General features: G+C 40.5%; 1 protein-coding gene across 1 annotated transcript in view; it reads right to left on the reverse strand.

Moving 5' to 3' along the window:
* rptor (regulatory associated protein of MTOR, complex 1) overlaps positions 1-19,387 on the reverse strand; it is a 186,077-nt gene extending 166,690 nt beyond the window's left edge. Inside the window, 3 exon segments of the mRNA XM_020594142.1 lie at positions 17,249-17,423; positions 18,843-18,956; positions 19,125-19,387. Coding sequence (XP_020449798.1) covers positions 17,249-17,423; positions 18,843-18,956; positions 19,125-19,318 — 483 coding nt within the window. The 5' untranslated portion in view covers positions 19,319-19,387.
* Positions 19,388-24,632: the final 5,245 nt, after the last annotated feature.

The raw sequence follows: 24,632 nt of genomic DNA on the forward strand, positions 1-24,632 counted from the left end.
AACATGTTAAATAGCTCAAAGCACGTCTGCCTGTGTGCAGCACCAGTAAGTTGCTAGTGTGACTGTAAACTCTTGTTCAGTAATTTCACTCTGCCGTAAGCAGTGTAAATTCTGTGATGGAGCTGTAACCTTAACTTAATTTTGCATGGTATTGTGAACATACTGTTGTGTGCCCAAGCAGAAAACCTCTTAAATCAGTTCCCATTTATTAGGATGGGATCATGACGAACACTGTGTAGGCAGGGAAAGAAAGAGGGGAGAGGAGGTCAGGTGAAAAAGAATGAGATGATACAGTATGTAGCAGTGAGGCTGTGTATGTGTGCTGATGTCTGTATATGTCAAGTCCTGCCCTGCTGTGTCCCACTAGCACACTGACCTTTTGCTTTATCGGCGGGAAGGCACAGGACGAATTAATTATGTTTATAACAGGTCTCCTAACCTGCTCAGTCATGGGGTGTCGCATAACCTGCTGTACACAGGCAGCACGTGCGCTGTAGGTCTGCATTATACACAGAGACACTATTTAATGCTAGCTGCAAAAGGCTGCTTCGCACAATTACATTGACTTGTATGGAAGTGATGCATGTGTGCAAACTATGAAATGACCAGTAAGTGTGCTTTTGTAAAGTTGCTGTCATTTTTGTCTAGTCTTGCCTTGAATAATCCCGTTTTAATTGTCACCCACCTATAACATTAGAACCTATTCCTCTACTTGCATGTGTGTAACAGTACACAAAAAGCCTCAGTTCGGTGTGTACTTCAGTTTTCGGCTCACGGTGTGGTGAAATGGTAAAGCCTTGAAACAAAGAATTTGAAAGTGAATGTGAAACACTGGCATATAGTGAACAAGCAATTCAGGTGGTGTCACTGCAAATGGGCTAGCATGTTTGTTTGTTTGTTTATGTTTCCAGAGACACAATGTTACTTAACACTAGAACCGCCAACAATGCACTACCTCCTAGAACCGCCAGGAGGTCATTTTGACCTCGCACCACTTCAGGCTTTATAATTGCAAATTAGAAATCTGTTACAGGAATGTTATGTTTATAACAGGTCTCCTAACCTGCTCAGTCATGGGGTGTTTACAGGAATGTTAGGTCATTTTTTCAAAATAGCATGTAAAAATGGATGAAATAATAAAACATCAGAATTTTATTTCTTTTATTTTAGCTATATAAAAATACGAATTGAGAAATATTTACAAAAAAAGACAGCCTTGGTCAAAAATGTTTGGGAACCACAGGCCAATTCCGCACCAAGTTCTGCCACACATCTTACTCACAACCAGCACAAACACTGATGACCTTGACAGTACGCTGACCACACACAGGTCACAGGCACTTGATGCACGATTTGACAGTTTTGTTTTTATTGCAGTGCATTTTGACTGTACATTGCCTTTGCTTCTCCTGAGGCTGCTCTACCCCTGTTTTAAAAAGACGACAACTGGCCGCCTGTGGGTGGCGGCACTTGTGGAGTATTGTCTGATCATTTTATCCAGGATGTGCAAACCCACCTTGGTCTTGTTATAATAGTGCACTGTGTCTGGCTGTCACTTTCCACGTCCACCGTCTGGTGCATTGTGCTGAGGATGCACACATTTTTGTTCACCTTGCCCTGGTATATTCTATGTATTGTCTTGTCACTCTTCATCACTTTGATGTCAAGCAGTAGTGCTTTCTGAGGCACAGAAGGTGGGAGTGAACGCCTGTTTTTGTCTCATCACTACACTATAGTCATTTTGTATCTTGGTTGCCTAGCAACGCCTATTGTTAATTTTGGAAAGTATATGTGTGTGTAAGAATGGGGGAATGTGAGGCATGACTGTAAAGTGTTTTGAGCCGTGTATCTGACTGGATATATAATTTATATGGCTATACAAGTGCAGTCTATTTACCATTTTTGCATTAGGAGTAATGGAGGTCAAAATGACCTCTTGGCGGGTCTAGGTAAAACCACTCTTTTTCTCTCTCTTTTATTCCAGAATCCCCAAAACGCATAAGATGATGTGTAACACACTTTTAGGAAAAGTCATTGACTGGGAGACATAGGGTTTTTACTCAAAGTTACATGCATTTTAATAGGCAAGAGAGGTCAAAATGACCTCTTGGCAGTTCTAGTGTTAAAGTCGCTGTAACCGGTGGCCACATTGTTTTGGTCTATTTTACCAAAAGCAATACTGTAACAAAGGAACTGAAAGAAGAACCTGAACCCTGTGTGACTGAAGCCAAAAGGACACACAGGGCCACATGAAGTTCAAGCATCAGCTTTCCCAGAGTAAACACTACCTGGCTTTGATCCACAGAGTGACATGACCATGAAACACTCACTGATCAGCTCAGGTACCGTTCACAACGAATCTATTCAGAGAATATAGAGAACTGTGCAAACGTCTTAGGCCACCATTAGGTTTTGCTGTTTTAGCAAGGTTGTAATGCTTACTTATTTACTTCTCAGTCTCTTTATTAAGAAATAACCGAAAAATACAGGAAAGGTGTACACAATATTACAAAATGTGCAGAAGAGAATGGCTTCTACAGTTGAAAGTCAGTATTTAGTGTGACCTCCCTTTGCTTCCTGCTTACTGTGCCACTGTCCTCACTCAAACCGATTAACGATTCAGGCTGTGGGGAACGTGCTTCTGAGGTGCTTACAATGAAGATAGAGTAATGGCTCACCTCTACTGCAATGTGTAATTTGCACTGTAGGAGACCTGTGCTGCCTGATCAAGTCTTAACCACTAAAACTTAACCACATAATGCAAGAGTCTCCTTCCACAGTGGTCTGCACTGGGGTTCATTACCTGGTGTGATGCCAGTCTGTTGTTACAATGCTGCCATTTTTTCCATTTATTTAAGAAAGGATGTACCTTTGCTAGATCTGCACCTTTCTGCTTTAAATCCATACGGTACTGTTTTTGGGTTGGATTCCATAGCTGAATGACAGCTTGTCATGACATAGTAGGTCGGTATAACTCCAGTCTGAATCTCTGGATCAGACGGGAAATCTGTGGAAAAGACCCTAAACAGGGGGAAATGAATGTGTGTGACCAATTTCACAGCAATCCATCCAATACTTGCTGCGATTTTCTGTCTGGAATAAAATGATGGACTCGCAAACTGACAGATCAACGGACTATGCTGCTTGTATTTTTACATTAGAGGAACAAAATAACCCAAAGAACTCATGAAAAAGTAATAATACAACAATTTCTGACCAATTGTTAATTTGCACAAGCATTATGTGTTTGAACAAACATCCAAGAATCCCTGCTTATAAAACTGAAGCCAAGCGCCCCAAAAATGTTTAGTGAAAAAACAGTCCAAACAGGCAGTGCCTATTGCCTCAACTGCAAAACAATGGGTCCTAACAAAAGTCTAAAGTCACGCAAGAAGCTCTGTGAGATGTCACTGACGGATGATAATGCTAACATGCCAATGCTAAGCAGATAAAACATTACTATGTTCAAATTCTTGGTGTGTTAGCATGCTAATATTTGCTAAAGAGCACTACACAAAGTATACAATAACTGAGGCTGAGGTAATATTTCATTAGTTTGCAGGTGTTGTCTAAAACTAAGCATTGAGCAAATAAAAAATGTCGCCCTCTTGGTGGTGCTAGATGCAGTTCATCCTGAGGGGATCAGGAATGTCTGTACCACATTTTATGGCAATCCATTAAGTAACTAAACCTACTGGTGGATTTACAGGAAAAATCATTTGGCTTCATCTTCTGGAGACCCTGAATGTCTGTATAAAACTTCATCACAATCTGTGCAGTTGTTGAGATATTTCAGTCTGACCAAAAGTGATGGACCAACCGACTGACTGACCAACAAATTAAAAGCCAGAGGATACACTTATCTTTTCCAAACTTATATAGTTGTAACAGCCTTTTTTAAATCCAATGACAGCTCAAGACTTGTTTCATGAACACTAGAACAAGACCAAAAGTCTACCACGGGTTCCCCAGGCAACGGATCTTAGTGCCGTTTCATGGGTTGTACTATAAAGACTTTCGTGGTGGCCTTCAGTCAAGAATGATCCAATGTCCTCTGACACACAGCTCAGGAACCTGATGACAGGAAAGTCAATGAAGACTCAAGCTGTTAATAAGTAGTAAAGGCTATCCTTTAGCTTCTATAGTTCTTACTGATTCTTCATTTTACCTTCACACTTGTTAAAGAAAGATGAGATACAGTTAGATCCTCTTCTGGCAAAGAGAACACCTTGTTGCCAGTCATTTCATTTGGTGTTAGCTCAGATCAGAAGTTTGATCTGTCATTTGAATAAATACACAATGTGGAATAAAAAAAAAAAAAACAGCTGAAAGAGAGTGAGTTCATTGGCTTTGACTAGATGATTTAACTTCCAACATGCATACAAGTGTGCCTGTTCTCAGTCAGCTCTGCAGGGGAAGTAAACGATTGACACAAATACCCCGGCAAAGTACTTTTCTACCTAAAACATACTATAAAGCCTCATACTGGGAAGAGCTAGGGCAGGTCTGAACTTTAAAATACAACAGCTGAAATTATAGCATACTTTGGAGACATACACCGATCAGGCATAACATTAAGACCACCTGTACATCCTTATGCACTTCAGTGCAACACTTCTGCATTAACATTTGCGTTTACAAAGCTCAAAATGTTTCAGTTTTTGGTGAGATTATCATAAATGTATAAATTCAATTATATGTTCATTATTGAGGTCATAGTTAAAGGTGGTGTTGTATTGGACTACACTATATTCAGAGGTGTTCCTAATATTCTGGCTCTCTCATGTATGTCAATGGGTAAGACAAAAATATACAGACACCATTGAAGTGCATACAATTTTACAGGTGGTCATAATGTTATGCATGATTGGTGTTTACCTTTTTGTAAACATCAACAGACCAGCATAAAAAAATACACAAAAGCTAAAGAAATAACTATTTTCATAAATAGTAGTCAAACTCGTCAGAGTAAGGACATAACCATGATTATAATTAACTAGCTGAGGATGGCGAGATAATTAGCACCCTAATATAAACAGCTCTGATGAAATTATTTGTTTCCGACCAGCATCCAATGCAGGTAATTTATAACACAATTGATATTCATTTGCATAGAAATAATGCAGATGAATGAAGGATGGTGTTTTTCTGTTCCAGCTCATCATCGCGGTGCATTGTGGCATTTGTGTGTGACAGCACACAGATGTGGTCCGTATTATTCTCACTGATTTATCTACTTGTTTATTCCACGTATAAGCTCTCTCTCTCTCTCTCACACACACACACACACACACACACACACACACACACTGAAAACAAGAACAAGCCTTTCATTTGTCAGTCAGGTTTGGAAATTATCTGCTGGCTACTAGAAAACATGCTTGTAAATCTATTTGCATGGCTTATAGTAATGAATTAGTTCCTTTCTGTCAGGCCTTAAACTGTGCTAATATGGTGTGTGTAGTTTAGATTAAGGTAAAAACAAATAAATAAATAAAACCAGAGAGCGCTCAGAGTGTGCAAGCCTCTGCCAGGCTGGCTCCCTGTCCCCACAATGCCATTCCAACCAAAAGCAATACTCCCATGATAGCCTGGCCATCATAATATAATTCGCTGACAATGAAAAGCATTCGAAAACACGATATGATTATTGGCTTGAAGGTTATTCAAGAAAAACTGTATTTCAGGCAATTGTCTTCAGGATCTAGCACAGCCACAGTTGAAGAGTAGAATTTGATCTTAGTTACAATTCTATAGAGTTATTTGTTGTCTCAACAGCACGTTTTCTGTGAGCCCTGTAAACATGAACATTCTCGATCAGTGCACATTACTTGGATCCAGATCACAAGTTAGCGTGTGGTAGATCTCATGTGGATGTTACCGTGCTATTTTTGTCTAACCATTGTAGGCATTATTTATCACAATGGTGAAGAATCCTTTTTTTTTTTTTTATTCCCCAGATCCAGATGATGATCCTACCTCTCCAAAAAAATTCATCCAAATCCATTCATTACTTTTTGAGCTATGCTGTGAACAAACTAGAGCTGCCCCAAATGTCAAATTTTTGGCTTTGGAGCTTCGCTAGTAATTATCAGCAAATATCCAAAATTTGCCAGGGCAGTGGTGGCAGGTTGAAAACTTACATCTCCGTTCTCAGCTGACATTGTACTGCAGCTAAAAGTAGCTCATGTCACACCATGTTCAATGTTAGGACAGGGGCACCATTCTGGGAAGAGGCATTGTATTTACCTTCATACATTCTTATTTTGTTTGGCTAAAAAGTTGCATAAATCACTTGGATCTCTCTTTACAAACTGTGGTAGTTCAGAATGGATAACCTCAGCTGACTGTAGCCAACTCATAGTGGACCTAGAGATCCTGTCAACCACAGTGACAGACTGAAAAATGACTCTGCAGCCTGATCTCAGCTCCGCTCATCCCTTTGTTCGGGAGCTAACACTAGACAGCGGCTGTCGGCAGGTGACGCTGCAGATGAATCAGTTTCTGCCTTGCCTGCATAGGCGTTGGAACATTTTATTCAGTAGGACACGTGCATGCACATTACCAGTTACAGTGGTGTGAAAAAGTGTTTGCCCCCTTACTGATTTCTTATCTTTTTGCATGTTTGTCACACTGTAATGTTTCAGATCGTCAAACAAATTTATATATTAGTCAAAGATAACACAAGTAAACACATCATGCAGTTTTTAAATGAAGGTTTTTATTATTAAGGGAAAACAAAATCCAAAACTATAGAGCCCTGTGTGAACAAGTGTTTGCCCCCCTGTCAAAACACTGGTTTATCGCACCTGAGTTCAATTTCTCTTGCCACACCTGTTCGCAATCAAGAAATCACTTAAATAGGACCTGCCTGACAAAGTGAAGTAGACCAAAAGATCCTCAAAAGCTAGACATCATGCCGAGATCCAAAGAAATTCAAAAACAAATGAGAAAGAGAATAATGGAGCTCTATCAGTCCGGAAAAGGTTATAAAGCCATTTCTAAAGCTTGGGGACTGCAGTTCAGGATATTTTGGTACACAGCAGAATTCATGGTTCCATTTATCACAGCAAGTCTTCCAGGGCCTGAAGCAGCAAAACAGCCCCAGACCATCACACTACCACCACCATATTTTACTGTTGGTATGATGTTCTTTTTCTGAAATGCGGTGTTACTTTTACGCCACACATAATGGGACACACACCTTCCAAAAAGTTCAACTTTTGTCTCGTCTGTCCACAGAGTATTATCCCAAAAGTCTTGGGGATCATCAAGATGTTTTCTGGCAAAACTGAGACGAGCCTTTATGTTCTTTTTGCTCAGCAGTGGTTTTCGTCTTGGAACTCTGCCATGCAAACCATTTTTGCCCAGTCTCTTTCTTATGGTGGAGTCATGAACACTCACCTTAACTGAGGCAAGTGAGGCCTGCAGTTCTTTGGATGTTGTTGTGGGGTCTTTTGTGACCTCTTGGATGAGTTGTCGCTGCGCTCTTGGGGTAATTTTGGTCTGCCGGCCACTCCTGGGAAGGTTCTCCACTGTTCCATGTTTTCGCCATTTGTGGATAATGGCTCTCACTGTGGTTCGCTGCCGTCCCAAAGCTTTAGAAATGGCTTTATAACCTTTTCCGGACTGATAGAGCTCCATTATTCTCTTTCTCATTTGTTTTTGAATTTCTTTGGATCTCGGCATGATGTCTAGCTTTTGATGATCTTTTGGTCTACTTCACTTTGTCAGGCAGGTCCTATTTAAGTGATTTCTTGATTGCGAACAGGTGTGGCAGTAATCAGGCCTGGGTGTGGCTAGAGAAATTGAACTCAGGTGCGATAAAACAGTGTTTTGACAGGGGGGCAAACACTTGTTCACACAGGGCTCTATAGTTTTGGATTTTGTTTTCCCTTAATAATAAAAACCTTCATTTAAAAACTGCATGATGTGTTTACTTGTGTTATCTTTGACTAATATATAAATTTGTTTGACGATCTGAAACATTACAGTGTGACAAACATGCAAAAAGATAAGAAATCAGTAAGGGGGCAAACACTTTTTCACACCACTGTATATATGTGTGTGTGCACAAATGTATGTAAATAATGTATACTGCCATACAAAAAATCAAAGTACAGTCAAAATTCTGCCAAGTTTTTTGCACGCTACATGTTTGGATGTTTTCTAAAATAATACAAATATAACTAAATGAAGCTTTAATGACAAACGTGATCCTGGTTATGTTCCCCATTCTCATTCTTTATGATCTAACCTTAGCTCATCAAAACCAAACAAAATTATTTGTATGTAACGAACTCACAGCATGACGAGATGCCTTTGTGGTTTACATTTGAGGGCTTGAGGGTGCTCCTCATGCCCGGCTCCTCTGAGCCCGGTAGATCCAACACAGGCCTGTTGCCCCCCAGAGACCCCGCTGCTGCTCTCTCTTGTAGCGACTGGCTCTGCTGTAGTTCTGCTCCTAACATTTACTGTTCTAACTACTGTTGGTTACCCTTGTTACTTGTTAACTGTGGAAAGCTCCCCTGAGGAGGAGTTTTCTCAACAAATACTTTCCTCAATAAATCATTTAAAACCATTTTCCCACAACCATAATCCTGTTTTAAACCACTATGTTTTCAAAAATTTTTTGTTTTTATTTTGTATCTTTTATTGCCAAGTATAAGATGCGAGTACCTGTACCCGTCTTCCTCAGCAGTTGGCATATAATACTGTATATCATGGGCCACATGATGGCAACTGAGGTACCTCCATCCACATCCATGAATTATAATTTGCAACTGAGCAGGGCAGAAGGAGAGCAGAGATAAGTGAGGATTCCCACTGGGAGTACAACACTTTTCTTACCTATAACAAGTAACTCTTTATTAAATGAGCTGCTTTGGCCTGTTAATCTGAGAAGAAAGCATAAACAAAACAAAATTTCTATACAAGTCCGTCTCTAATCTTCATGGATTTCTGATCATCTCAAATTCTTCTTCTGTATGAGGAGGGAGGAGGAGAGAGGCAGAAAGAATGTGAAGCGTGGAGTCCTCTGACTCGTTGCTGTGATTAAAATAAGTTATGAAACAGAAGACAGAATCAGAAAGACAGAGGGGAGGAGGACGAAAAGAGATAAATAGTATGTGTGCATCTCCCTGTCTGGGCCTGCTGCAGTCCTCCTCTTATTAATAGCTGCACAGGACTCCAGGGATTTCCCTGCCTTCTCCCTGTGCACCCTTTAAAGATTCCCATACAGCACCCCAGACCCACTCAGTGTGTTGATCAGTGACTCCTAACTTGCTAACAACACAATAAATGAAGAGCATTAAAACAATGTATGGGTTTTTGCAGATGAAAGAAGAACAAAGACCCTGCATAGTGCTTTCAGGTTTCTGGATGTGTGTGGGTGTTACTGAAAATGTAAATGCACAAGCAGACATACTGTATGCTTACACTATATGCTGACTGTCTGCACAGGTGACCTTTATTTATGCAGATGTTTAAAATTCTCAAGGCAACTTAGCATTTCTTTTCATTGAACATAAAAGAAGATGCCGGGTGGGTGGAAACAAAGTAATGGCTTATATACACCGATCATTCATAACATTATGACCACTGGCAGATGAAGTGAATAACACTGACTATCTGTTACACTGGCACCTGTCAGTGTGTGGGGTATAGTAGGCAGCAAGTGGACATTCAGTCCTCAAAGTTGATGTGTTGGAAACAGGAAAAACGGGCAAGTGTAAGAATCTGAGGAGCTTTGACAAGGATCAAACTGTGATGGTGAGATGACTGGGTCAGAGCATCTCCCACACCGCAGGTCTTGGTGGGTGTTGTTGGTCTGCAGTGGTTAATACCTACCAACAGTGTCTAAGGAAGAACATACGGTGAACTGGAGATGTGGTCATGGACGCCCACGGCTCATTGATGAGGTTGCCCTACTGTAGATTAAACTTTTAAATTCCATTTGTACTTTTTAAAAGATGAAAATTTATTTGAATCTTTGTTAAAATTGCTTTAAAAGATAAATACTGTACATTGGTCTCTATGAAGAGAAGTCTGGGGCTGTATTGGTGATATCACACCTACAGTGGTGAGGTTGTTGCATTTATCTAAAAATCCTCACCACAGTTTTCACTCCTTTTACATAAGTTTTCCACTGAAATGTAGACACATCTGTGCTCTTCCTGACAGTAGAACTGTGGAAGTAAATGGATTAGTAGAAGTTGCACAGTGAGCTACAGAGTGACACGAGTGCCAACCAACTGCCACATTGACTCCTGTGTAAACAGCATTAGGCAGGTGGTCATAATGTTATGGCTGATCAGGGTATGTGCCAGTTCCGGTCTCCTTAGTCTAGATATGAAAAGACAATGGGCACAGTCTATTCTGAAAACTTATAATAAACGCACAAGAGTGTGATACAGGTGGTCTGGCTGCTAGGACAACATCAGGTCATTTTACACACTTCCTACGAAACAGAAAAGAGTTTACACAATACTTTTCACATCCCAAAGCCTCTCCATGCATCTTCATGCCCAAAATAAACCCATCAGCATTATCCCTCAAGTAATTACAATGACAAAACGAGGAAAAGCTAAACTAAAACATACTCACTATGGTGAACCTGCTGCCATAATTCAACAAAGATATAAAATCACTAGCGTATCACTATTTTTAGCACTGTGCAAACATGGCTGAAAGTCTATATGCTGCCTAATGAACTGTGTATGTTGACTGAATTCAAGTAATGATGCAGAAGATAAAGCACCACTGACCACCTGTCCCATTTTCACATTAGTGCAACGGACTTGAATATTGATGACTTAATGATTTCATTACTGCTATGCTGATAAACACAGCAGGCAGTCGTGTGTGTGTGTGTGTGTGTGTGTGTGTAAGTGAGAGAGAGAGAGAGAGAGAGATCAACAGGTGTGCTATAACGGGCAATTTATAGGTCGTCACCACAACGACTCACAATGATTCCAAAAATAAAGTAAGATGTCCATATGATAATAAATTACCAAAGTATTTTCAATATTTAAATACAGTTAAAGTGCAGCCCTGCTAAAGTAAAAACAACAAAACTAGACTGCCTTGAGCTATTTGTAGGTCCAAAAGGGAGGTCACATAAATGACAAATTACCTGATGTGTGCAATTTTTACATCTCGGGGAAAGAGCAGGGTTTAACAAACACCTGCAGGCCATTTTCACACAGCGACACACTGCTTTGACAAAGTGCCTCTACAACAACGTGCTGACACCGTGTTAATTACAGCAGTGTTGTAGGCATCAGGGAAAATAAAACCAACAACTACAGCAATCATTCGAAATACTAAAATGCTGTGACTGAATATCATAAAGCACATGGTGTATTAGTTAAAGTAAAGATTTGTGTTAGTGTCTGACAGAAAGAACAAATCAGCATGTTTACAGACATGTCCCAGTTTTGAATTCTATTGTGGCTATAATATTTGAAATCTAACCATTACATGGAACCTGTTATGGCCTTTCCCTCTAAAGAAGATTCAAGCCCCATCAAGCTTTTTGCTGGCGTGAGCTTGTCTGTTTTCCTTTTACAGATACTATGATGGACTGTGTGTTTCTTCTATCTGCTTGTTAAGTGAGACACAACATTCCACTTCCACTTCAAAACTCCTCAAAGGCCCAAATGGCGGAGCTTGTCACCCTCTACATAACATCTTTTTTTTTTTTTTTTTTATCCAAGGCATCATTGAGAGTAATTTAAAAAAAAAACGTATTTGTATCTCAGAGGATGAAATCCAGCTTTTGGAATCAACAACTGTATCTAACTGAAGGGGGTGAAGAACCGACACAAGTGGAGAACCTTAGCCAGCATTAGACAATCTAGCACCACTCATTTCATCTTGAATCTGTGTAGCTACTTAGAATACCACTGTTCATTTCAGTAACCAAGACAGAAATGAAAGAGATTCATTGATGACCTATTTTTCAGAATGAAAATGAAACTAAAACTAAATAAAATGTCATGTTTCATAATGAGAAGTATGACAAACCATTTTACATTTTGGAATCACAAACAGTATTCGGCTGAAACTAGTGAAGAGGATTTTTACTACAAATAGCAAACAGCAACACTGTGTGTATAAAACACCATTTTCCACAAACCTCACAATGTCTTTGGGAAATAAACTTTAATTTGCCATAGTAACAGGTTATTTTCTGTGTGTGCTCTTTATTTTAAGATGACATTTGCTTCACTTGATATATCTTCAGAGCCTCCAATAAACAACATGGATCTTTTTATTCCAACATCTATGAATAAGCAAATTCCCGCATCCTAATGATGCATGAGCACTGCAGAGTTCAGTAACCCTATACTTTGTACAGTAGTATGTAATCTGCAACAGGTCCCTCATTAAAAAAACACAGCCATCCATTTCTATGTTCACTGATACCTGCTCTTTATTTGCATTTTAAATTGCTAAAATACAGGGTGCTGCCTACAGTACAGCAGCCAGCCAAAACTGTTACTGCCTAATCCATACCATATGCACATGCTGTGCCACTTCCTATTGCTTATGCTCACAGTGTTTCCTCTCCAGTCCATTATACACCCTTCATCGTCCTCTTTCATGTCCCCTTGTCTCAAAACAGTTGCCACTACAACAAAATCCTTTCCATTTATTACTGGCAAGTAAGACCAATTCTGATCCACCTTTACGCACTGCTCCCATACACAAACAGTCCTAAAAATAAGCCTCAGTGACGTCATTTCTATGTCTCACAGGATATCAGGAGGAGACAAATCAGTTGGACACAGGACGCTGTCAGGTTTTATAAGGAGGCTATAATATTAGTCTAGGAAGGGGTGGACGTAAAGTTAACATCAAGCCACTCTGACGTCACCCAGCTTACAGCTCTACAGGGGATTGTGAAGCTTGATAATAACTGGGGAGAAAAGGTTTCTGTGCATGCAGGGTAGGTCAGCTCACATCCAGCTCTGAGACAGGCTGCCTATGCATTTCAAATTAATGTTTTTGGATGAAATGGGAGAAGACATATTTAACTACTTAGGAGATATTTCATCAACAGGTTTCCATCCACTATGGGATAGGCAGGAGTTTAAGATAAACTGGTGGTGGAACCAGTTTTACGATGGGGTCCCATTAAACCATTGCAGGAAAAGAGGGCACCACAAGATGGCCAAGATTAAAGGAGTGTCAGTCAAATGATGAAATAAAAATGTAGAAAACATGACGGATATCTGGAATTTCTGTTTGTTTCATGTATTAATTTGAAGACCATTACAATCTCCCCATTGCTCCACACAGATCTGTTTTGGTTTCCCACCATTTCACCTCTGTCAACGTGATTCATGTACATTGTGATCAATTTGCTAAGTCGGTTTAGTTTGTAAGATTTTGCTTTAATTGAAACACCAGCTTTTCCACCTCAGTAAAGCATTAAAATATTTTTGCAAATTTTTAAGAAAAAGTTAGTTTTTTTAAGTGAAAAACTGGAAATGTGTGTAAAAACCGATAGAGGGAAATCCACCTTGTTGCTGCTCTGATTAAGGCCTAGGTTTTTACTCTTCTGTTCTCTAAAGCCAGCAGGTTAATGACTTCATCCTTAATAACAAAATCATAATAATAATAAACTTTGTCAATGAAGAAAACAAAGAATCGCAAACACAGTAAAAAGAAAAAAGATGCACACACACACACACACACACACACACACTGTGCTCCAATGAATACAAAACACCTGTCCTGTTTTACAGCATCTGGAGGACTGATGTGATTCGGTGTGTTCCATGATTCTTGTTTATTAACGATCACTACACACTAGTTTCAGAAGCTGATGCCCTCAAGGCCCCAAACTCTCAACCCAAATACAAAATCAAAGCTTTGTTTACAGGCCCTTGTTATAAGGCATTGTGCAGGTAACTACACTAATAATGCATTAGTGATGAGCACCATGGACAATTCTATTTTTATTGCAACATTTATATTTGTTACAATATAGTTGTGTTGTACAACTCTTGCACGTGCACGCTGTCCTTTGGCTACAGTGGCTTCATGATTGAGTTTCACCCTTTTTGCTCCATCAACATTATTTTAAAAAAACTTTATTTTGAGCATTTGATTTAGAATTGTAGAAGATATGAATCATGATTCTAATGCGATTCATTATTTTTTTTTCCTCCCACCCCTATTTTATTCCACACTGAAAGATTAAAGGAAACAGACTACTTCAACCAGGTCTAGCCACAACTTTCGGAACATTCCTCCTTTTAAAGCAGTTATCATTCATTTAAAAATAGTACTCAGTGATCGTTTGATCGTTTTCTAATCAACAGTTATAGTTAAAGGGAGCCACTTGTCACCTGAAGACAGAGCGGACGCTGGACTCTTCTGTACAATACTGATAGTTATTCATAAAGTGTATCTGATAACTTATGATTCCACTTGGCAGGTGAAGCAATAATACACACAATCATGCTGCACAGCAGCATACAGCTGTGCAGACACACACACAAGTAGTGGGCCCAACAGGGAATAACCAAACCATTTGAACCAATAGGCCTTGCAGTTATACACCCACCTGCTCTTGTCCCATCTTCATACTAAGAACAACTATGTATCTACAAGACCTCTGATTTCCCCACAGTCCAGAGCATCATTTACAGCTCAGTCTGCACTCTCCTCATGCCTTAACTGTTTGGATGCTATCTCACTTGATATCCTGTTCATCAGCTAAAAATCAACCAACACAATACCATGGACAGAACTGTATGCGACCATCCATGAACAACTGAAAGGAAAATGTTTGGAGCTGTATGTGAACCTGTATGCCATCAGATGATGTTTGCATCCAGGGTGCTGCACAGTATCAGAACGCCATTACCCCTGGGGTGCTTTATAATGAGGGCAAAACACAACAACTGCCAAAGTGACTGAAAAACTAAACCTGAGTACTCAGTGTTTGTTCTAAAAAGAGAGCAGAACAATACACAGAATTACACAAAGCAAGCCGGTTCTGTGTGCATTGTCACCGATATCCCCATCACATTATTCAGAAATATTTTATTTTTGTAAAACAGCATTGTAGTCTATCATCTTGCAGTTATGGACATTTTAAAAGATGGATTTAATCCAAGGCCAGAGTTGCATTCAAAGCCAGTCTTCCTGCAGAAAACAAAGCTCTGAGCCCTGAAATGGGAAAGTACATTCTTCTTACAAGTGTACAAATGGCCATCCACAGGCTGAAAATGCTCTGGGCAATGGCAAATCTTGCACGGTCGATTTAGCATGACTTTCTGATAGGAAAGCCCATTTCAGCCCGCCACTATTACCTCCTTTAAATCAATAGCAGCTACACATTTAATGATGGCTCCTTTTTCAACATTTCCCTGCAGCTCGACACTTCAGCCAGCATTGTGGTGTAGCTCCGCTGATGTCCTAACAGCAACGAGGTGGAAAATCTTTATTCACAGGAATTTAAACAATAGGTGCAGAGTTAGTGAGGGTTATGTATGACTGCGTGGCATTTGCCGTCATTATAACAGTACTGCTATGTAGCCATTAGGCAATGAAATAATCAGCCTGGTGGCACTGCAATGGATCGAACGACGGCTTTATGAGAGCTGAAACACACCGTAGTCACTCATGAGGTTCTGCTGTGAAATCATAGCACGGGTCACCTCCAGCTGAATACAATATACTGGCACTATAATAAAGATGAGGGCAACCAGTGATTTGCTGCATGTGTACCGCCTGTTTAAAGACTTTTAAAGAAAGGCTCGGTCAATTTCTAAACCAGCCGGACATTATAGTTTTTAGCAAATGTTGACTCAAAAGGAAGTAAACACTGAATCTGTGGGGGTCTAGTTTCAGCAGTGCTTTAATCCATATCTGGTGCACCAATAAGTATTTGGGCCAGCAGGATGGTGTAAATGAGACTGACTAAAAATAAACTACAGTGTGTGGGTGTGTCTTCATGGTAAAGATAGAACAGCGCACAGTCCAAAAGTGCGGCTCAGTGATGTCTCTTTTGGTAGATCTTGGACAACAATAAAGCTCTATGACACAGAGGAATACATTTCATACTAGGGATGGGCATTTCAAGCTAAAATGCTATTCGATATTCGCTGAGAACTATTCGACTTCACCTGGAAGTCCCCAGTGTTCTGCGGCAGTGGAAAGCACTTTCTCCAGGTTCTCAGCAGCATGCCGCTCTGGCATCACTTTAGTCTGAAGAACAGCACTTTGTATATAATGGCAGGTGACTGTCATATAGGATTGAGTTGTAAACGCTGTCCATGTATCCGTGGTCAGAAACACCTTTTCAACACTTATGAAACAACTGCGCAGTTCACATGCATTATCGTCATACAGCTTAGTCGTGCCGTGACTGTTTTTCTAGATGGGACATATACTCCGGCTGAATAAATGCCATCAAACTTCAACAACCCTCCCCCTCGATGAAGCTAACATGTCCTTTACTCTCATCTTTGTGATGAGGGTAACAAAGCTATAGCCAGACTGTTGATCTGCGGACCTCACCACACTTTCTGCTGGATGCCTTATCTTCAAATGGCTGTAAATAGTTGTCGATTTATGACATGCTAACTTCACCTTTGCACTGCATCTCACTGTCATTGATTTTCTCAAAGACTTTTTGATGGCTGTTGTCTCTCAGTGTTTCTGCTGTTTGTATTTGGCGCTGTACTAAAATGATATATTGACCTCCTTATTGCGTTATTTCCAGGTGCTGGTAAAAGCAAGGGCAAACAGTGGCTCTTTGTTTTTAAAGACAAAACCATAGCCACATGAAATAGTAATTTAATGACTATTCAAAAATCACTGCCCATCCCTATTTGATACATTGTTAGTAAGATCAATTCAATGTTGAGTTTGGTCTTTTCACAGAATTTGCTCACAAAAATAAAGAATATTACTGACCTTTTTCTTTTTTTAAATAAAGTATCCTTGACTGGTACATCAGAAATTCAAAGTGGGACTTTGAATTAAAAACAATAAATGATCAATGAATATCAAATTGGATTTCCTCTTTCATTAGGCCAGCCTTTGAAAAGTAACATAGTTGAGACAACTTTATGTATGAAACTGCAGCTATTGCACAAGTCAGACATTTATAGCCTCAACAGTTCTGCACACTGACAGCACTTCTTCAATCGCAAACCAGTGCTTAGCACAGAGAGCATCCTTATCCACCTGAATGGCTCCAGACATAGATGGGCAGAAAACTTACCCTGTCCTTCATCCTCCAGCTCTGTGCTAAAGCCTTGGACCCCTCAATCTTCTCCAAGTGCCGCTTCTTCATGAAGGCCAGGGGAAGTTTCCAGTCATTCATGTCAGCCTCTTCTTCCTCAGCAAGGCCCACAGCTGGTGAATGAAGTAAGTCTGAGTCCATTTTCATCAGGGCCCTGCAGGGGGGACAGAATTGGATGAGTTTCTCTGGCCTACCCTAACACTAAGCAACAGCATGACATTTAAGGTGCAGTCGGTACTCTACTCTTACAGCAACAATGAAACTGCCTGGTGGGGTTTCACCTAAAAATCCAAGTTAGCCATAAGCAGATCAAATTATTTCTTTCAGACATCACTTGGAGAATTAACTGAAGACATTTTTCGGGCTCTGAATGCCATGTGTGGGTGCTATAAACAAATCAGTAGGCAAGAGGAAGCCACAATATTGGCAAACCTAAAACATCTGTGAAGCCATGCTCTGGGGACAATGCATACAATTACTGAAATGGGCTTGTGCACAAAAATTAATAAATCAGACAATAAATAGAAAATATGTACAGAATAGGGTCGTGTACCATAACTCCGTACTCTTTGGTACCAACCAAAATTTCTGTAACAAATTTAAAAAAAAAAAAAAAAAAAAGTCAAGTACTGAAAGTTCTTGATCAGTTGAATGTGGTAATTTTGTTTACTTATTCTCTGATCACATTGTTCCTAAGTAGAATGAAAATTTTGTAGATTTTAAAATCATGTGCTTTCACAGTAAGATATCAAGAAAGCAGGTGTTGTATTGGCACTAGTCTAAAAAGATTCAGGCAACAAAGCCATCTTAGAGTAACTTCCATCTAAAAGACTTTTTGCACCGCTGTGATGTTTCAGGCTCCATCTCTTCCTCTTTATACATTCCTACCATAGCAGAATTGTTTTTCGGTTCCTACTAATGTCAAGCTAAAAATACATTCACTTCAAGTGGCTGCAGAAACATCAGGTAGGTCTGTGCTCACTCACATGTTTAGACATTAGACAGGCTAAAATGTGAGAATCTGAACAACTTCTGTGGCTGCTGAGGTTTGCACTCGATGACCTTTAAACAAAGTTCCCTCGGTTCATGGGACGATGATTATGAGTCATTTTTGCTCTGCTGAGAATTTCCTGCTTGATCACAACTACTGAAACCAAACGCATTAATATCTGGATTCCGTCATTTCAACACTCAACTTCACTTCTCATAGATTAGCTGCCTGATTTTATTCTGTTTAAAATTCTGGTTACTTTCACACCTGGACAGGGAGCAGCACCTCGATCAATGATGGGACTCCAGGAGTCTGGCTATGTTGAACTTAAGTTCACAGCCGTAGCACTTTGCTAACGAACAGCTGACAAATAAACTGGTCAGTAAGCCAAGTTAGCCAGGCTAATGCAGCTAACGCGGCAGCTCTCCGTGGCTATCAGTCAGCTGTCAAACTGCATGAGAGGCTAGGGCGATTTAATGCGTTTTTCCAAGTAGCTTGCCAAACATCACGAGTAATGAGTAAAACAAAGCAGACGTGCAGAAATGGCGCTGGCAGCATGCAGCGAAACGTGCAGATGCAAACCTTGGTGCGGTGGAAGTATCAACCCGGGAAGGGGAACCACTCCGTCTCCGAACGATGACCGATACGGTGGCGCAAACAATCCTGGTCAGAAAACTGTAGGGCAGTGTCCACAGCCTGTATAGTAGATCAAACCCGTCAAATCCAAGTTGGACAGGTGCGTGTTTGCAGGAGAATCTGCGGCTCCTCTCCCCACGGCTCTTCGCTATGGGAAGGGGCTGGTGACAAGGGCCATCTTTACACGGATAGTCTGCCACAGCCACACGAAGCACCGGCTGCACTTACCGATGGCTGGGGTCGTATAGTCTTCTCCAACAAACCGGCAGCCCTGGGGGCTTATAAGGTGCAACAATATTGGCGGAAATCACACACAAACCCGAGAATCCCCCCCCAGAGAGACACTTCTTCAGCACTACTCCAAGGGCGCAGCCATCTTGGGATGGACCCAGAATGCACTGTTGGGGCGAAGAGCCCGTCATGAAACGTCACCGCCAGTGAGTCGTCACACACCAAAATATAAACACAGACTAACTCCACTAAAACTACACATACCATGCGGAAAACTCGTCATAGCACATAGCTACCGATATTTTCATGTCAAGTCTTCGTTAATAGGAATCTGTGTTCTACCTTTTCTACACGCGAACCAGTGTTACCCACTCTTTTTATGTTGTTTGTTTTGTTAAAAAATCCAACCAGTGTATCAGGGCAAGCTGTGGTGTATCTTTGCTCTAATGACAAAAAAAAAAAAAAAAAAAGTCAGTAAAATTAACAGTAAAGTGCTATAAAAGCACCAAAAAAGTGAAGTTAGAAAAACACTGAAGAGGTGTTTCATTTACAGTAATATTTAGTAAAATACTAAACTAAACATGTTACTTTTAAAGCAAGAATGTGTTAGAATAGTCGACCCATAGGGGCATCTCATTAAATATGACAAACCTGTTAGCAGATGGTTGCTTATTTAGGCTACACATCCATCTAGCAGATGAGTCATGAATGTAAGTACAATTTTCACACTCCTTTCTTTTTTGCTGGGGGGGGTTATTTTTGTTGTTGTTTTTGTTTTGTTTTTTGGTCTCCACTGACTCCTAAGGAAAATACCTGGCTCTGGCTCTTGAGCTGCTCTATATGTTCACCAGCTAGTTGCTAACTTTGTGTGATGTTTGGTGGTGGCCAGGTAAATGGGGCTCAAGAGGCCCATGAGACTCAAACAAACCAGTAATGTCGCAAGCTGTAAAAGCAAAACAATGAACCACAAGTTACTAAAATGCTTCATAGCTAAATGTGCACTAGTTAGTAGATAACTCTGTCCCTTTGCTGTTTCATGCTGGTTGTGGTAAAGGGAATTTACTGCTGACTTTATTCATGCTAAGTAGCAGCATGGATCTAGATTTTTCCCTTCAGCACGCCCAGATGACTCTCCCAGAAATATCTGGGAGATGGCTATGCACAACAATTTAATGAAAGCAGGCAAACAAACTGGACGCACATATGCAAAACCAACCACTTAGTCATCACATCTTTTATAAAAGTAAATAATTTAAAAAGAAGTGCATGCACCTCCCCAAGAAACCTCTTTACATCAGGCGCATAGGCCAAGAAATAATAATAATAGAGTAATGCTTTGGGGGGGGGGGGGGCCCCAACTTGTCTAGTGGCACTGAGAACCAGACCACCAGAAAATTGTTACTTGGCAGACCAGAAGGAGGAGAAGATGCCAAAAGACACTCGGCTAAGCCATCTAAAGGTGAGATTTGTGTTTTAATCATACATCTCTTTTCATACATCTCGATTTACTTTTACAAGAAACATGACTATAGGAGTGGAGACTATGTGGTTGGTTTTGCATGACAGATCTGACAGCCTACTTATGCTGTTTTGACCACTAATTCTAACAAAACAACTAACTCTCAACTAACCACATAACTCTCCCCTTATGTTTCTGTGGTAGCCTACCATCATCAGTCAAAGTGATTGATTTGTCCTTAGTTAATTTGTCCTGTTCTTTGATTTATCATCAAATACTTGCAAAACTCTCCATTACCCCCAGCTGACTTTGTGTTTATTATCAAATGTTAGCATGCTAACCTACTAAACTGAAATGGCAAATTAACATTATCATTATAAAAGGTGGTATTTTTTTAACATCACAGTATTATTATAATCTTTTAAGTTGATGTGTCAGCAAACAGTTTTAGGTTTACACAGCTTTTACTCTCTTTTAGCTCTGTTTTTGGTCCCTACTCCTGAAGGAATATTTGGGTCTTTCAGTGCTAAATGCTCCAGTATCTTCATCAGTTAGTTGTTTACTTTGTGTCTTTACTGTTGTTGCTGTACAGGTACTGTAGTGTACAGTGAGTTAAAAACCTCTGCTTGCAGTGGCCAGTAACAAAGATATGCGAATGATGAGAGTGAACCAACACAATAAAGCTGAGGATTAGACAGCTGAACAAACCTCACTATGAAGCTCTGTGAAGTCAAGGAGAGCTGCATATTGTATTGTATCTGTACTTAATCACAGCAAGTGATCCATTTCACATTTTCATGGTGAGTTTGCATTGACTTTTCTTTTTTTTTGACTAAAACATATTTATTATAGCCACTGTAAGAATAAGTGTAGCATTTAAAAATGACATCAAAATGTAATGTAGCTACTATATAATATGGTATGATTTCACAGGTTTTATTTGTTCTTGTTCAACATGTTGGTGTTTGCTAGGCTACACACAGCCTGGCTTTTCTCAGCACATACTTGAGTCAAGTGAGAACAGTGTATTTATGTGATTACAGGTGTCCCCAACATCCTGTGCTGTCAGGCTTCACACTCATTTCTGAAACAGCAGGAGCTAAAGGTTTGTTTTTGAAGGAAAAGTCACAGAGAGAAAAAGCTTTCCCATTTGTTCCCGAGTCATAATGTGACAGCAGTCTGCTTGTACTGATTTAACTGGGAGAGTATAATCAACATGTTTATCAGTTTGTTCTTGGTTAACAAAGAGCTTTGCTCCAAGGCTTTGATGACTTTAATCAAGCAAAATACAGTCTATCTTGGGAACAAAGGACAATGCTGTGCTGAGATGACTAACAGCTTTCTTTGGACTGTGAGTTCATCAGAAAACATGAGAATGCTACACCAGATGGATGGAGCATGAAAATGTCCCTCTCAGTGCATTTTAAGGTGCAGCAACCATCATTATGGCCTCCTGGCTTGCTGCACTAACAGCACAGAAATACATAGGCACATACGACTGAATTTGTTCCGCTCGCCTCCTGGTTCCAGTGTCCGCTGCAGTGGAGAAACCAATCCAATCTCCTAGGTGTGATAGAGGTTGGGACCCTGTTTAGCTGCCAGCTAACAGAGGTGAGAAATAAGAGAAGATTAGTCTACTTTTTTTCTTGTCTGTCCTTCATATGTGGAACAGGGTGACTTGATCGGTTGGGCTGGACCCTGGAAGCTTGATCCAGAAAAGACAGGGGCATTCTGTTTTGAAGGACTGATTGCAACAAGGCCAGAGGAAAAACAGAGAGAGAAAGAACATCCAACATCAGCACCATCACCAAGAAGGCACAGCAGAGGATGTACTTCCTATATCAGCTCAACTTGCCCCAGGAGCTGCTGATACAGTTCTACAGAGGAATCATCGAGTCTGTTGTCTGCTATTCCATCTCTATCTGGTTTGGCTCAGCAACCAAACGGGACAGGAACAGACTGCAGAAAGAATCATCAGTGCCACCTGCCCTCCGTGGAGGACCTGTACACCTCATGGGTCAAAAGATTCCTGCAGATCCCTCACACCCTGGACACAATCTGTTTGAGCTCCTCCCCTCTGGATGGCGTTACAGGTCACTGTACGCCAAGACAATCAGGCACAAGTTTCTTCCCCTGGGCTGTCACTCTGATGAACAGTTAACCCATATCTGCATAACAGGACAACAGCCCCCAGTGTAATAAATTGTAAATATAAATATTGTGCATAACAATCAGAAAGTGAACACATGTATATAAATAGACTGTTTCTCTTTTCTCCTATTCTTCATACTTTTCCCCTTTTTCTTGGTGACTTACAACTTACTGGAGTCAAATTCCTTGTTTATTTAAACATACACGGCCAATAAACATGATTCTGATTCTGTAAATATTTTCAGGTACTATAAACTAAAACTCCTAAAACAATCTCATTCCAACTCTTGTGAAAAAGTTTCAAGGAAGATAAAAAAAATTATTTTGAGCCTTAAAAACCAGATTCTCTGACAACTTTAATCATGCACCCCATTGCTGTTTTAAAGCAAAATTTACAGTGCATTGATAAAAACATTGTTGCAGTGATTAATGAGTTGTGCTCCATTGCATAATGATCAGTATTTACGCACTGAGCAGTTCAAGTGAAATCCTCAGCCTTAATCACTCATGCTCAAGGTTGACTGGGAATATGACTTGTAAATCCATCAAGTCCCCAAGTGCAAATTGTAAGCCAGTGATTGCTGCAGTGTGGCCTTTAAATGATATTCACGGGAAGTTGATATTTACATAAACATGTCATTTGACTGGCTGCCAGGAGTTACAGGCAGACACTTGGGCTGTAGGTAGCGGACAAAAACATTAGGTTTGAGTTGAGGCTGAGGCTACAGACTGTTGTTGGACCTGCACTGGCTGGAGGCTGAAAGCTAAAGCTGAGTGGAGGCCATAGGTGAAGCTGGTGCTGTAACAGACCCTGCAAATTTTAGTTGTGAGTAGAGCTGCAATGATTATTTTGATTTTTAACTTTTTTTCCATTGTTTAGTCTGTAAAGATCAGAAAAGTGACACATGTTCATGACAAAAATGTCATCGAATGTCTGTGCAAGAAATATTCTAAAACCCAAAAGTATAAAGTTTAATGTAACATAAGATCAACAAAAGCAGGGATCCTCTCACATCCAAAAACCAGGAGCTATTAATTGTTATTTAAAATCATTTAAAGACACAATTATGAAAGTAGTCACATTTCTACTGAGGAGCTACCATAGGTTTTCAAATCTGAGACCCCCGCAGAAGAGTATCGACTATTTTTGTGCAGTTGATAACTGGTGGGAGCTTTCACTGTAGGCTGTGGGTGGGAGCTGTGGTGTCGACTGGCAACCCACTAACTCAATACAATGAATGAATTTTAGTTGCGTTTCTCAAAGCACTGAAACAAACATCTGTAAACTTTAGTGTGTATTTCCAAACCAAGTTCCCTGTTAGATCTACAGAGAGAGACCAAAAACACCTGTTGAGCCCACAACTGTTTTGGTTCACTCTCACAGCTTCTTTTTAATTCAGAGGCAGCTGTTTTTAGTGAAAAAGCTCCAGAAACTCACAGCACATTACCTACTCGGCACCAGCAATAGACAAAAGAGACAAACTGTCTGATCAACACAGCGGAGCATTTAGCAGCTACAGACAAATATTTCTCATTACTGTTGTGGCAAGCCGCACACCAAAAGAGCGACTGGACTCAGCAATAGGCAGGACTCCGACTCAGGTCAGAGGAAGATATTTATTTGACAGAGTATGGAAAGGAAAGGAGGTGGCGAGGATCTGACGCGGAGCTGCCGGCGTGGGTCTTGGGCGTTTGGGGCCGCTGAAATGACTGGACCACTGGAGGAGCCGCCCGGGGTCGGAGGAGAGGTTTTGGCACTGTGTATAGAGCAGAGAAGGAGATTAGGAGAGGGGACAACAGGTGGATAAGGGTGTGATGAAGCAGAGCACAACACAGGTGACCTGCGTATAGAGAACTGCTGGCCCCGGGCTGGGGAGCGTGCTTGGAACACAGCG

Source organism: Monopterus albus, unplaced genomic scaffold (genome assembly GCF_001952655.1).
Source record: "Monopterus albus unplaced genomic scaffold, M_albus_1.0 scaffold22.1, whole genome shotgun sequence".
Lineage (NCBI taxonomy): Eukaryota > Metazoa > Chordata > Actinopteri > Synbranchiformes > Synbranchidae > Monopterus > Monopterus albus.